Source organism: Hippoglossus hippoglossus, chromosome 9 (assembly GCF_009819705.1).
Source record: "Hippoglossus hippoglossus isolate fHipHip1 chromosome 9, fHipHip1.pri, whole genome shotgun sequence".
In the NCBI taxonomy this organism is placed as follows: Eukaryota; Metazoa; Chordata; class Actinopteri; order Pleuronectiformes; family Pleuronectidae; genus Hippoglossus; species Hippoglossus hippoglossus.
Window position 1 is genome coordinate 7987458 of NC_047159.1, and position 16063 is coordinate 8003520.

Here is a 16063-nt window from a genome sequence, read left to right on the forward strand (position 1 = left end):
AAGGGACTGCTGGGCCTTAAATTCCCTGAGTGTCATTCTAGTTCACAACATGGCCAAAACCCCAGGTGGTTTTCTGCTGCTGAGACCGGTCAAAGCATTAAAACATTCATCTGTACAGCCAAGAATAAAGGACTTCTTTAATACAGCAACAAAACAAGGACAAACTGTGGAGAGACACATCTTGCACAAGACAAAGGAAAACTATGAATGTAGGTATAGAAAAGAGGCAAAGACGCAGAGAGAGAGACAGAGAGAGGCGCTGTGATGTAATTTGGTTCGGAGTGAGGGAGCCAATTCATTTGGATGAGACTAATTGTGGGTGTCCACGCTGCCATTGTGAAAGGTCAAACCGAGATGTGGCTGTGTGTAAGAGATGATCATCATCCTGTCAGCGTTCACACACACTCGTGCTGGAGCAGCCCACACGCTCGCTCAGTCATCTGAAAAGAAGACAGGAGACCGCGTGAAACTCTGCCCCGCAATTATCCCCAGCTAATGATAGCTGACATTCTCTCGTACTGATGAAGGGCTGTGATGCCACATACAAGCAAGCAAACCAGAAAAACAACAACAACACCGGAACAATCGTGAACATAATGAGTCACATTTAGCCTTAGTGCGCTGTCTACAATGCTGATGACCTATTCGAGGTGTATTACTTTCATTTAAAAGCCAGTGGTCAGTGATAATAACGTCTGGACCTATTAGCCCGAGGTCCCGCCACTGGAGTGTGGTCTGCTAATGTGAATGACAGCAGAGGGAAAGGAGAATGTTAGCAAAATGCTACACGGTGTGTGTGTGTGTGTGTGTGTGTTTCATGCTGCGGCGTGTGCTACAAGTGCTTGTCCCTCGGCGATGTCACACAAGTGCTGTGATGTGTGTGATGTGGTGCTGTGATACATACTGTAATTGTTCTAATCCAATTTATTAAATGAATCGATAGATTTTAATGAACAAGTAGCCCCACAGTCTCATTACACAGCTCTGAACCATGAGCAGATATATCAATTCATATTGTGCCGTTCACAGATCTTCTAATCTGATGTGATCACGTCTAACTCTCCTCTAGCCCTCTTCACCTAACACCAACCACAGAGCCTCACCCTTTCACTGGATGAGTGGATTCATATTAACAGCATTAACTCCCTGTGCCAATGTGTCACAGTTGCACAGCGACTTGAAGATCAGCGGTTCGATTCCTGACCCCAGTCTGCAGGCTGAACCCTACATTGCCCATGGGAGATGTTTAATAAGAGTGTGAATGTGTGATAGAAAGGTTCAGTATGTATGAATGTGTGAATGGAACTTGTAAAGGTGAATGCAGTCTAATAATAGTAATAATACTTTAATTATGTTTCATTATAATAAAAAAATATTAATGTTGTTGTTATTATCATTATTATAAGTCAACAATGATCATAATCATTAATCAGGCACACAACACAATTATATGAAGAAAACGTGACAGTAAACAAGCAGGATTTTAATATATTTTTCTAATATATTTATTTTATTTACCAACATGAAATTCAGATGTGTTTCAAATCTAATTAATTATTAAATCTCCCTTTTCCCCATTATTCAAATAAATCCTAGTGGAAGTGTCAACAAAGGACTACACCACCATCTGGTGGTGAATGTAGGAACAGGCTCAAATCCCTTTGAGCTTCACTACCTTGCAAGTAAATCTAAATAAGAATCAAAAACCATACGTACGATTTTCTTAAAAACTTTCTTTTCATCCGAATTGTTCTTGAAGACAAAGGAAGATAAGATAATTCAGAGGAGTGTTATTCTGGGGTGTCCTCTGCTTCTGTGCTCGTGGCCTCAGCTGGCCAGATGTGACAGGCCCCTCTCCATGGGGTCAAAGTTAAATCATGATGATTGTTGACTCCACACCTCAGAGTCTTAACCCTGCTTTGTATCCCAGCATGCAGGCTCCTTCTGCACACCTGCTCCCGGCCAAAGTAGGAACATGCAGCTGAGTATTTTTGGGTTGTTGTTGACTCCCTCACACACACACACACACACACACACACACACACACACACACACACACACACACAAATGCACATTCACAAATGCACACACACACACTCACTCCTTGTGTGGATCTGTCTGTCAGCGCAGCGGCCCAGCCCAGCTCTCCTTGCTGCCTGACTGACCCATTCATCTCCTGCGGGGGCCGTAATGAGCCGACCCTCCCCGTTTGGACCGACCTGACAGAGAGAGATTGCTCTAAAGCCTCCATGGATTTTCCTGGTTGATCCCCTCCTCCCCGTCCCACTCCCATGAAAATGGTTAATTCCATGTACATTAATGAGGAGCGATGGATAACACGCTCTTCTTTTAATTACCTTCCAACAGGGGAGGTCGGCGGCTCCCATCTGACGGAGGCCTGTTTGTTTGATTAGTTTTACCACAGTAAAAGACTTTCATCTCATACAGCCTGTGGTAAAAACAAAGAATAAGGAATGATTTATGAGACACTGCATGTTAAGGTAAGAATTAACAGGATATGTAAAATAAAACAAGTTGATTCTATTAATCTGTAAGAAAATACTGATATTGCTCTAATTGTATGTTAGTGATGCTGAGATATTGTTCTTACAGGAAGAGCCGGTGGAACATACGTGTCATATGTGAATATGAAATAAACACATCTACGAATTGTGCAGCGATGATTGACAGTGCATGCGGATGAGGAGAATAATTCTACATAATAGTATAATTACAGAGTGCACTGTGGAGTAATTGTTCCAGAGTAACAAGGGACCTCTTTACCCGGGGAAACACGATCAGACAGAGAGACACAATCACAGAGCACCAGAGAGGCCGAGAATTTAACTGAAGGAAATAGTTTCAGCATAGTGAAAACAATCTATATATATTACATTTATATATATATATATGCTCTTTGTTTAATTGATCCAACAGTTATAGTCCAATAGTCCAACATGTGTGATTATCGTAGCTTTTCTCACTCGAGCCTGATCCTAAACGCTTAATGTGACCTTGGTTACTGAAAACTAGGCCTGGTGAAAAGACAAGACAAAGTTAAAATCTAGTAATATTACGAAGGGACACAGTTGATATGTTCTCTCGTACAATCACTTGTTCTTTCAAACAATCCGCACCAAACTTTGACGAGTTGTTTCCTGACCCATACCACACCCTACCACCAAGTTTCATGATTATCCGTCCAGTTGTTTTTGTGTAATCTTGCTTAGAAACAAACAAAGCTCCTTGCCAGAGGTAACAAACCTGCTTCATATTGAACCACTCCGTCTTCATGGAACACAGTTTGGTTCTGTCCTGTCCCAGGAGGCTCCTGATTCTCACACAATGTTCTTCCAGCTCATGAAATCAGTCTTTCAGTTGCAGATCTCTGCCTGAAACTTGAACCAATAAATGCTTTAAAAACAGGAGTCCACTGAGCTGTCAGTATATGATCAGATCCAATGGCTCTTTCAGTTTCAGACCTCTCTTAGTCAGAGACATCACAGAAGCCAGGGACACGACTAATACGATGCATTTTCCAGCACTTTGAATCACCTGCTCACACATTAACTCAATCATTGCTAATTGAAAATTCTCAGTTGCAACCGAGTTTCCAAATCCACATCAGTATAGAGAAAGAAGGGACATGGCTACGACTCAGGGGGGAAGAGAGGGTCGTCCACAAACCAGAAGGTTAGTGGTTCGATCCCTGGCACCTCCATTCTGTATGGGCTAGATACTGAACCCCTGTGCCATTTAACTATAACTTTCCTTTAATGCAGTTCTCACTTATCTTGTACATCCAACCCAGATCCAGTTTATAAACTGCATGTTCTTCCTCACACACACAGAATGAAGTTCTGAGGCTGAACTTCTCTGTGGCTCTGAAGCGTGTGTGCTCAGGGCAGGTGGGTGGGCCTCTGACACTCAGCAAATGTGTTCCTTCATCATCCGGCCTCCACTGTGGTCTGGCCAGTCTTTTCCAGCCTAGTAAACATTGATTAGTCCACGTAATCAATGCACTCAATGACAATGATTCAGTGCACTGCATAAATGTATCGACTGCAATCAGCCGCAAACAGCCGCCGCCTTTTTCATGCATTTTTCTGTGTTTTATTAGCAATGTTTTTGATGGAACAATAATTGTACGACTCTGTGCAGCATCAACAGACATATTTCATTAAGTGATACCAAGATGAGATAAAATCAATTGACCATCCGTCTAGATTCTTATTAAATAAATAAAGAATTGCATGAATGAATAAAACCCTTTTTTTTTTATGCACTCGTCTTGTGCTCGTCTCAGCAGCAGCCAGAAGGTGGCAATGTTTAGCTGCTGTTGGCTTTAGAGCACAGACAGCCCTTGGTAGCTTTCCTATTATAAAGTGCTGCACATTAAATTGCATTTTGAGTGAGTTAACGTATTAGATCTGATAAGAGACCAGTTTTCCTGTGCTTAGAATTCAGTTAGAAGCAGGTGATTCAACGCAGAGCAACTGTTGGATATTACAACACTATAAAAATAAAAATAAAACAAGTTCATCCACCTGCGTTCAGGTTCTGCATGTGACAGGAAATCTGACCTGTCAGTCTGGACGAGGAGAGTTTTTGGGGAATACCACAACACACCTATCTGCTTCCTGCAGTTTCAAAGTGCCAGTATATCATCTTTCACTGAACAGCTGAATTCAAGGAAAAAAGGTGCAGAAGGAAAAACCCCAACGTGAGACGTGTAACTTTTCTATTCCTGGTCTCTGTGGCCATGCATGACCGGGTCACGTAATGAATGTTGATAAAGTAGAAAAGCTGGTTTAATCAGGACGGATCACTGTGCAGAGGTGGAGAATGTCAGAGAGAGCAGGCACAGCTGCTTAGTGAGAAATCCAATATTGACTGTCGGGATAGATGTCCTGCATATTCTCTCATCTGTCCCAGGGGCCGTGGTATTATGCCTCTCACGTTAACACTCCTAATTGGATTAAAAATGGCTTGTTATTGGGAGAAAAATGACTGAGAAAACTATCATGATTATTGCCTCTCAACAATGTTGGCTCCCAGAGCTGAAGAGCTGGAATAATTGTCACGGCTTTGGAAAATGTCAGAATCGGGCGATGGAGTGAAACAAACCGTTGCTTTTGATTGATTGTGTTTTAAGATGAAAACAATGGGAGTGAATACACAGCCAGGGCCATTGACTTATTCTGGTGATATAAAGCAAGAAATGTCACATCAAAGTCTTGCAGTTGTGGCATTTATTTGCAACTTTCTATAGTTTTATATTTGTACCTGTTTGTGTGTGTGTGTGTGTGTGTGTGTGTGTGTGTGTGTGTGTGTGTGTGTGTGTGTGTGTGTGTGTGTGTGTGTGTGTGTGTGTGTGTTTGCAGTGAGACATGTACTGTATGCATGGGTGTTAATACATGCGTGAACAGAAATGAAACAGACAAATCCATCAGACGTCCGATGGGTTTTGGTTTGTATACCGCCAGGAGCACCCATTAACAGAAAATAAATGCCTGACGCCACAAAGCTGACAGTGTCTCATTCATACTGACACCGGCTAAATTACACTTAAAAGCACTGATAACATCATCATTAAATATTGATTTTAAGGATGGTTGCAACGAAAACAAATCCACACGCAGCCTGCAGATGAGGGAGCTTGGACGAGAGTCAAATCAGGCTGAGCAGGGTGGAAAGAAGATGGACAGAATAGAAGCGGAAGAAGAAAAGCAGCCAGGGAGGAAGAAAGGGGGAGAGGGAGTGAAAAGTAGAGAGAGGTAAAGGGATGGAGGGGGGGGCGGGGAGTAGAGAGAGATTTAAGGCTGAGGCTCAGAGCAGATGTTAGTGTTGATGATGATGGATGCAGGTTGTTGAGATGCAGAGTTGTTATCACGAGAGGCACTCGCAGCCTCCTCACAGCACACTTTCCCCCCAGATGTCTGTGTGTGTGTGCATGTGTGTGTGCGTACCTGCATGTGTGTGAGTGTGTGTTTAATGTGAAATGAGCAAGCCACACGCCAAAACTAGGTAAACATACTTTATACGTCTTGATTTTCATAAAGTTGTGGATGGAGATTCTTCTCAGTCTAAACTCAGATCAGCTGCAGGTGATCACAACAGTGAAGAGAAGCAACGTGACACAATGAAGCAGAGTTTAGAGACTGACTGGCACAAATGAGGCTGATAAACAACTATATTTTACACTGTTACGCTCAAGCGGTGAAAGGAAACTCCCTTTCAAGGCGCTAATTGGATTGATTTGAATATGTTTTCTCACATAGAAGAGAGGTTACATTCTCCTGCATTAAACCGTGTATCACTGGGCGACCTCACAACCCTGCAAAAATCCAAATTCACCAAAAAACACACACACACAGGCAGCAGGTGGTGTGTGTGTGTGTGTGAATGGGATATGTTGAGTGGTAACCTGCTCTATACACTCTAACCAGATAAAAGGTGCAGGACAGAAACATGTCGGTAATTGATTGCTAATTAGTTCCTTTGTTGTCGTCCATTGTGTCCTGACACAGCTCTGCCCCCGGGCTGTCTATTCACACAGAGACTCCGAGGCCTCGCAGCGTGGAGCTAGCAGGTCCACGGTGAGTCACACCAACAGGCACCAGAAGCTGCTGCACAGGAGATTTAACGGTGTAAATGGGGTTGTTCAGGAATTCTCTCACAGAAAAGCATACATGCAAGTTGTCCTCGGTGATTCATGATCATGCGAAACATCTCCTCCCCAAAGTTGTCCAGCTGCAGGCCTCCACCCCTCCTCCTCCTCCTCCTCCTCCTCGGCTGCATTTAGCTTTACAGTACGAGAGCTGCTGCACCAGACTATGTGCCATTTCCACTGAGTCGCCATGCCCACATCTCTCTCCCTCTCTCATCAGTGCATGAGAAATTACCTAATGAGGAATGGGTCGCACATTTCCACAAACTCATTAACCCGCGAGCGAGTGAGACTAATTGCAGCGTTTGGGTAATGTGATTTCACATCTGTTACTGCAGCTCAGGACACAGTATAGTCAGCACAGGGCTGGATCTGGTGGGCTGAGCCACACACACACACACACACACACACACACACACACACACACACACACACACACACACACACACACACACACACACACACACATAGAGGTAGATTCAGCAGAGCGACACACACACACACTCTGGGGCCTGACACAGGCTGCAGCACCAGCCTGGATGGGTGGAGCAGCAGTCAGTGTGGCTGCATGTGTGGTTATAACATTTGATCAACTGTTGTCGTGAAATATCCTTTGATTACATGCTTCTGTGGGGGTGGGCCACTATATTCTGGAAAAACGAACTCCTGTTCAGTCAGAGTTGGGTTTAGAGCTGTAGGAGTAAATATATATGCAATGACCTCAAATCACTATGGAAACAGGCAATAAATGAAAGGAAAGGTGGCTTTGTTTTGCCTTTTCTCTCCGTTTCCCAAAAGATGTCTATTTATTTTGAAATTTAATGTGAGACTAAGAAGGTTGGCAAAGTCTTTCCCACAATTAAATGGGTTTAACATCATTTACCTCTTTAATTCACGATGATATTGGCTTATTCTCTTCGACTGTAACTCTTCAGTGAGTGTAAACAACTTACGACTGTGCCTCAACGATAGATTTACCCAAGAAAAATTATATTTTTCAACTGTTCAACCTTCCCTGGCGAGTTAATTATATTTTTTCTCTGTGAATTAATGGCGTGCCCTGGTCATTGAATGTAAATGTAATTACAGTGTGATCCAGTGTTTTATTGCTGTACGGTACACTTGTAAACAGCTTGAGAAATAATGTAAAAATAGTTTCTTACTTAATGTTACAAAACTTTTCATTTCATTTCATTCACGCTAATTGGGTACAGCAGACACAGGGGGTTTCACACAGACACACGCACGCACTCTCTCACACACTTACACACTTACACACGTGAAAGCACAGCGAGGAATAAATGAATTTTTCAGGGTCTTGACTTGGGTTGGTATTTTCAATAATTCAGTAAATTACCGCAAACAAATTTATGTTAATAAAAAAGGTGGGAACCAACTGTTTAATGTGGGAAAAGTAATATACTTTTGTTAATTATGATTAATCCTTTGTTTAACCCTCCTGCATTGTTACCGAAAGTCCAATTAGAAGTTTACAGGCAGTGGGACTGCTTATGGTAATGCCATATCTCATCAATTAGCATCCCGTGACCGTAAATTGGCCTCAGCGCTGACAACGAGATGAGGTTAACACGCTGATTAATTTGAGCTGCTGTGATTTCAGGCTCAAGTTGACACTTCTCATCTCTGACACAGACTGCGAGGTCCGCTCTCTCTCTCGTGGAAGAGATTGTATTTACTTCACAGGGAACTCGAGGTGTGTCTGGGTGGATGGACGTTAGACTGTTTCACGTCAGGATCTTTTGAAAATGAAGCAACAAAAACAAGGGGAGTTTTTTCTTGTTGCAGAAGTGATGGCGAAGAATTCAATAATCAGAAGTGATCGAAAGGTGTAGAAGCTAAACCGCTTAATACTGTTTGTCTGTATCTTCTTGTGACACGCATGTAATAAATGTGAAATAATGAAAACACCAGTTTACAAACTGGGTGTAAAATCAGATTTGTAACTAGAGGATTGTGTTTGTCCGTGTTTATAAAGAGACACACAAGCACTTTAATGTTTGGCAACCGTAGCCAACATATACGACAACTGCAGGTCTAAAGAAACGAATGCTATCAATCGATCAATCAATCAATCAATCAATCAATCAATCAATCAATCAATCAATTTATCAATCACATTGTATTCGTATAGCCTTGTCCGAATATGGCTTAGCCCTCGACTTTTTAACGGTTGTGTGAAATTGATAAATATTATGGGCATCGTGGTATCATGAAAACACCAAATCAACATATTTCGTAATTTATATGATATTTTGCTAATCATTTTCTTAAGTTTGGCTTTGGGTGTGTTGCTAAAAAAACCAAACCTCAAACATATATACCCTAATAGTTTCTGTATAGGCCTAACACAGATCTAAAGTATAGAAGCACTTCTCTGGTAGAATATAAAACATATTAGTCTAAAATACCATAACAACGTAAGTAGTTTTTGTTAAAATTCGTTTTGCTTGAATAAAACTGTGCACTGACTCAGCGGTGGCTTCATTCTGTTTTTAAGTGTAAACCTAATGAAAGCACTGTTTGGCTATTTGGATTATTTATGTGTACAAATTGATATTTGGAACCCATCCATGAGGAATACCGTGTTTTCTAAAGCAGCGATGACCCGGATACAGCCTGGTACGCACCGTGTAGTTATTGGATTATTGATATAATCTAACATCTGGTGGGATTCCACTTGCCTTAATATTTCTATTTATGGACACAGAATCAGAAAAAACTTTATTGACAGTCGGTCTCATCTGCCATTTTTTATCTTAGTGGATATTAGCCTTTTCTAATAAAGTTTAGTTTTGCTGTAACTGATCGATTTTGTCTTTCTTTGCTTTGTGTCATCGGATCCAACATTAGCCTGCAAACGGAAGCTATAGGAAATGAGCTGCCTGGTGTATATATATCCCTCTGTTGACACGCGAACAGCCCCGTGATTCCTCCTGGTTTCAGTGGAACCAGTCAGCTCAGTGGAGTGACCGTCATGGTTAAAATAAAAGCAATGACCGTCACATCACAGCACCGACATCTTTACCCCCATGGGACCCTCACCCTCCATAAACCCTCAGCCCGGCAGCCTCAAACACTGCGGAGGTAAATTCATAAACAGGTCACTGAGCAATGACCACGAACAGAACGAGAAATTCAAGATCGAAAGGAATACTTCCAATATTGTTTCAGGCTTCCCAAATAGAGTCCAAACTAAATCCCATTAGATTATTCAAAAATAATCCACCATGACGTCATAATAGGGCTAAATATTACAATATAGTGTCTGTTCAACGGAGACATGAATCATCCTTGATTTGACATTCTTGAAAATTAATTTTATTCATTTGTCATTTTAAATTGGTACAAACCCGTCAACGTGGTGCATTTCGATGTAAGATCAAACATTTAAGAAATGTGTCAAGTAATAGCACATACAATAAGTTAAAACATGTCACAAAAAGACCAGCGGGTACATAGCAAGAATGTTTTATCTACACAAAACATCCTAAAACATAGTAGGCCTACTGAAATGATCTTTGTATATTTTTTTTATTTTCACTCTTTAGATTTATGCTCCCGTCTCATGCAGACGAGACTGAGGTCGCCTTAAAAAGTATCTGCTCAATCTGAGTGGGAACCATTTTCTCCTCAAATGATCCAAGCGTTTAAATCCACATGCACAGAGCATGGCATGCCCGAGACCCGGTTCAATAGGCCCACCTAAAGTATGGTGCGCGTGTGTGTAGGCTCTTACCAAAAATGTATACCCCATCTTATAAATAACCGTTTGACATAACACAACTTCACCTGAACACAATAACACGTGCGCGTAAAGACGCACTCGATGAAAACGTAAATACGACGATTGTTTGGCTCTCGGTAATTAGGGCCTTTAGTCTAGTGATCATTACAATAGTATTTATTATCAACATTTGATAAAATCCTTTCGAGATAACAAGATAAATAACCCAGAACTCAAGTTTCTTTTTTTCTTCTTCCATTTGTCCATCAGTGTTGTCCTTTTTCTTTCTGTCAATATGTCTAGATGAAGCCAGTCTCCATTCTCTCACATTTAAGTCCTGATTAGCTCGCTCGTTCTCTCGTGTTGGTCTAAATAGCAGAGGGAGTAGGGGGGGAACAGAAAGGGGGCCACAGGCTGGGGCTGGGAGGAGGAGGGGAGGGGGGGGGGGGGGTCACTAAGTGAAACTCATGGACACTGTGTGCTCCAGTGCTTTGCGCCGCAGTGACGCGATGCTTGTCCCTCTCCACATGTCACTGTCCGGGGAAGTACACAGCTGCGGGGAGCCCGTTACGTTCGTGGGGCCGGAGAGAGAGGCCGACATTCCGTGGAAAGGCGTCTGGTAGAGGTGGGACTGCAGACCGGAGCCGTTGGATGACAGGCCGTTGGAGAGACCCATGGAGTTTGATGGCGGGCCCGGGCCCAGGCTGCACTGTGACAGGGACTGCGCCATGCCCGACTGACGACCCAGCGAGGGCGGCAGCTGCAGCTGGGAGACCCCCGGCATCCCCGTGGCCCAACGCGTGTCGTTGGCGTGGAAGGAGCACAGGCTGTTCTCCATGGCCGAGAACTGTGGCATGCCCGGCGAAGGGAGCAGCGTCCCCGGTGAGCGGAACACATTGGTGGTCTTCTTCCTTTTCTTCCACTTTGCGCGTCTGTTCTGGAACCAAACCTGCGAGCAGAGAGAGAGAGAGACGGGATCATGAGGCACCAGAGAGACAGGCTGGGGAACACATGTCTGAGGCGGTGTCAGGTCATAGTCTGCACCATAATACAGGCAGCAAGGTGGATGTTGGAAGCATGTTCCTCACAGTATGTGCTGGTGAAATACCCAATTATTACGCACGATAATGTCACCAAAACCTCGCCACATCTGAAACACACTACATGAAAGTGCTTATTTTAGGCCACAGCAGCAGTGTCCGTAGGAAAGTCTTTCCGGGCAACGAGGCCTGAATTAACAGGAAATACCTTCCTCAACTGGCCAATGGACAACCGAGGAGAAGCCGAATCGAAGGAGCTTTGATGGGCTGCAGTCCAATCTATGAGTTTTATAAAGGTACCATTTTTATACAACATTAAGAGAAGCCTCTCTTCCATGGTATAAAATATATAGACGGTGCTTTGTGGACATATAACAATCACAGAGGGTTTTATTGCTGCTGTCCCGCAACAGTGACTCAGACAATTTATCTTCTCAACATCTTATTTACAAACAGATTAACTGAAAATTGCCCTAAATACCACGTGGGCTGGAATCGTCAAACTGCACAATCCACGTGAAAACAAACCGCGCCCGTCCACTGACACGCGCGTAAAGAACACAAACACACCGAGTGCACGTATACGCAGGGCCTAAAAAACATGCACGCGCGTCCCCGTCGGGCTTTATAAAGATTTCATCATCCTCGGGCGTGATTAATGCGCGCGCGGGGCCGTGAGTCGATGCCTCCGTATTAAAAGTGAAATCTCGCTCTCATTCCGCTCAGCCATCCGTGAAACGTCGCCCAAACCCATTACACTGGAGGGGGAAAGAAAATGCAATTTCTCATTCCATTAAAAAAAAAAAAAAGTACAATATATTCTTGAGTCCTATTAAGACGTCGCTGATGGAGCATTTTAGAAAGCGAGGCTGCATGGTGGAGGCGCGCACGCCCTCTGAAGGCTGCACCTGCGCGGGGCCTGCACTGGTGTTTACCAACAGTCTGCAGGAGCCAGGCTGCACCGAGCACCGAGCACCGAGCACCACCGAGCACCGAGCACCGAGCACCACCCTGCTCTGGGGCTGGAATAAAGAATTGATTATTACGGTGACTAATGATTGTGCTGCTTTTATTGCTTTCAGTGGGATAATTTGCATGAATTTTACATCACTGGTTAATAACCCGTTCACTGTTATAAATAAGACTGAAAATGGTTGATAATGTGTTTGGTTTACTGGAGCCTTCCGTCCTGTGTGCTTGTGCAAAATAAGCTCATGTCAGGAAAAAACAAAGATTCGTGTTTTCAGTCTCACTAAACATAAATGATTAATTACGCAAGGCTAAGTTTTTTTTTAAGGGCCACATATTCCCACCCTAATCACTCTATTAAAAGGGGAGACATATTATTTAATTGTAGTGTAGAATATATATATTTTTGCAACCTTAAGTCACCTTAATTTGTACCATGCTAATTATCTAAATCCTACGTACTCATGTGTATGTGTTGCACGTCCAAGTTCCAAAATTGCACAAGAGAAAATCTGGTAAATCCTAAGAAAGGTATGTTGAATTTTCACACCCCCAACTTCAATATTTCCTGGATCACTTACCACAGGTGGCATTATATAACATTTTCTGAAAATTCAAAAAGGAACCTAAATCTCTTCTCTTGTTATTTTGAGATTCTTGTTTTTGTGCATTGTCCTTGTTTAACAAAATATAAAGAATAATATATATGTATGCCAGAAATGTATTTTAAAGTCACATAGGTAATTTTCATCCGTAAATAAGAAATGCTTCAGCACCTTGGACAGAGACATTGTATTGGTTTTTAAATTGCCTACAGCTTCTTAAAAAATATATAAATATTTAATATCATGCTCATGTTGAACAAATTGTGGGATAGTTGAATTATATATAATTAAATTGAAATTGTTTTGTGTCTATTTACTGAAACAGGTTGTTATTTGAAAATCAAATCACAACTGATTGCTCTGACTTTCCTGTTTTATGCAGGGTGTTTTTTTCATGCAAGTATATTGAGATAGGATATATATTATAGAAAATATTTGTGAATAATTCTATTACTAACAAAATAAAGCACCTTAATTATTAATTTGATGCAACTTATTGTCATCAAGTCACTGGTGTGAGCTTTGGCTTTGATGTGCACTCAAAACAACTTGTCAATAAAAACATTATTGGAGAGACCAGTGAAAAATAACCGAGAATACATTGTAGTAAATGAAAAATGATTAGAAGTGACCAGATTATATTTTATAAACGCAGAATCCTTAATCCTCTTCACACGTAAGTTCCTATTTTTGCTCATTCCCTTCAATGTGATATTAATGAACATCTGTTCATTCTGGAGAAGATAAAATATGGACCCAAAGCCACAGCAGTGAAAAACAACATCAACATGCAGGAGTCTGTACCTGAACTCTGGACTCGGTGAGGCCGATCCTCAGCGCCAGTTCCTCCCTCATGAAGATATCAGGGTAGTGGGTTTTGGCGAAGCTGCGCTCCAGCTCGTTCAGCTGCGCCGGCGTGAAGCGCGTCCGGTGCCGCTTCTGTTTCTGCTGACTGGCGGACTGACTGGAGCTCTGCTGCGGCTGCTGCTGCTTCTCCTGCTCCTTGCCGTTCACCGCCATGCCGGCCGAGTTGGATCCGACTGTGGCGATGTCTTCTCCCGGCAGGAGAGTGGTTCCCTCTACCGAGTCTGAACCAGGGGCCATGTCTCCCGGGTGCCCCTGGTCTTGCACCCCACCTCCCAGCCGGCACTTGAGAGCCTCCCGGTGTCCGAGCAGCTCCGCAGCATCCTTCATCCCTGAGAGGGCGAAGAGGAGAGAGGCTTTGAGAGGCTGAACGCATCAGCTGAACGCGCAGCATCATAAAATGACAGTTGCATGCTATAGCTTTGGATTACTCTAAAAATATACAACAATAAAGTCAGAAAAGCTTGAGTCATATTTCTGCTGTCAGACCATTTCTCATTCTGGATAAATTAAAGCAGAGAATCATTCAAACCAACGATAAACAAGTTAGCTGTAAACACAATTAACTACACAGTCTATTTATCACTTGAAGGAAAATAAAAAATGAAACAAGAAGTTGAAATCTTACACTGGAGTTTCGGGCCGGAGTTCACAGATGACAACTCACCGAGCCGAGCATCCAGGAGGTCGGCGTGAGAGAGCATCGCGTACCGCTCCAGGGCGAAATGCGGGCGGAAAAAATCCTACAACTTCGGGGGCAATTTAAAAGTATATATGGTCTAAATGAACGAAAATTCGGTTTGTGGTTAAAAAGGAGGTCCCTTGCATTATAATGTCCTTTAGAGCGATGGGGAGGCGCTTATTAGTTGAAAGAAGCCGTGCGCTTCCTCAAATAAGAGCCAATCAGAGCCGGAGCTTGGAAATGTCAGCGACGTGACTCCCCCCCCCCCCCCCCCCCCCCCCTTCTTCCTCCTCTTCTTCTTCTTTTCTTTTTTTTCATTTTATTTTATTAAACACACATACGCACGCGCACAGACCAAAAACGTGCACGAAAGCACTACAATTCAATTCTCTGCCATTCCGTCCTCTGATTTATTAGCTTTTCATGCTCAAATTATTCCACGTTAAACATCTTAATGTGTTTGTTTAATCTCATATATAGCCCCTTGACAGGACTCCGTGTTCGTGGATGGATCTGCGTGTAGACTGATGCGAGGAGCTCATGCAAAAAAAGGTTTGTTTTGCTGCAGGAGACTGGAGCTCACGGTAGCAAAAATCAGAAATGCAACACCAAGATTATCCATGTCTCAAATTTCCAAATCACTGGGCTACAGTCAGGTGAGGCTGCTTCAGAGATGGAGGAGCGATTTGCCCAAATTACCCAGAAGAAAACCCTGTGAATTAAAACATATGTCATGCTTGTGACTCGTTGCAGGCCTGTGTTGAGATCCCATGATGGACTGTGTTTATAGAAGGGAAATAAATGTGCCAGGTGAGGAGACATACACCGCCACACGCAGGCCTCCTCTCAGCACCACTTCCCTCCCTCCCCGTCCTTGGATCACAAACACAACGAATATCGCTCCCATTCCCCCTTGGCAGGTGATTTGTGGAAACAAATGGAGGAAATAAATAAATAAACGAGTATAGATGGATTTAAGCTCGGATACTAATCGGCCGCTTTAACTCCCATCGACTTTTCATCAGCACGGGGCGCAATTTAAGGTATTTAGGCCCATTTGGCTCAAACAAAACCAGACGTGGTGGATTCTGAACGATCGCGCCCCTGTAGCAGAGGTCTATAAGTAGGTATATTATACAATTAACAGGACAGTCATTGATCTGCGCTCCTCTCTCCCTTCTCCAGACAGTGCGTGGTTTACTGGAGAGAGGGGCTGTTGGCAGATGTCAGGGTGAGCCCGGTGAATAGACCACCGCCTGGGACTAAATAGGTTTCTTTGCAGCCGCACAAAGGAGGCGTCCGAGCGAGGACTCCTCTCTCTCCTCTCTCCCCCCGCTGCACCGCACGGAGGCAGCTCATCTTCTATGCTCCTTAACCGCAATCTGCCGGGACGCAGGGAAGTAGCCTATATGTGGCACAGCGTGAAAACTTAAGGAAATGGGGGACTGGTGCATGGTCCACTGAGATGGGGGAAGCTGTGACCAGCTC

General features: G+C 43.3%; 1 protein-coding gene across 1 annotated transcript; it reads right to left on the reverse strand.

The window, feature by feature from the left end:
* Positions 1 to 9991: 9991 nt before the first annotated feature.
* On the reverse strand, positions 9992 to 14842 carry LOC117768521 (homeobox protein orthopedia B-like). Its single transcript, XM_034596968.1, has 3 exons — positions 14522 to 14842; positions 13834 to 14225; positions 9992 to 11364 (listed from the first exon to the last, which is right to left on the reverse strand). The coding sequence occupies exons 1-3, from the start codon at positions 14595 to 14597 to the stop codon at positions 10870 to 10872; spliced, it is 963 nt and encodes a 320-aa protein (XP_034452859.1). The 5' UTR covers positions 14598 to 14842; the 3' UTR covers positions 9992 to 10869.
* Positions 14843 to 16063: the final 1221 nt, after the last annotated feature.

Coding starts and splice junctions, on each gene's coding strand:
- LOC117768521 (XM_034596968.1), bottom strand. CDS start 14,597: ATGCTCTCTCACGCCGACCTCCTGGATGCTCGGCTCGGTGAGTTGTCA. Junction 14,226..14,521: donor CTCCGGCCCGAAACTCCAGT/GTAAGATTTCAA, acceptor TCGCCCTCTCAG/GGATGAAGGATGCTGCGGAG. Junction 11,365..13,833: donor TCACCGAGTCCAGAGTTCAG/GTACAGACTCCT, acceptor CTCTGCTCGCAG/GTTTGGTTCCAGAACAGACG.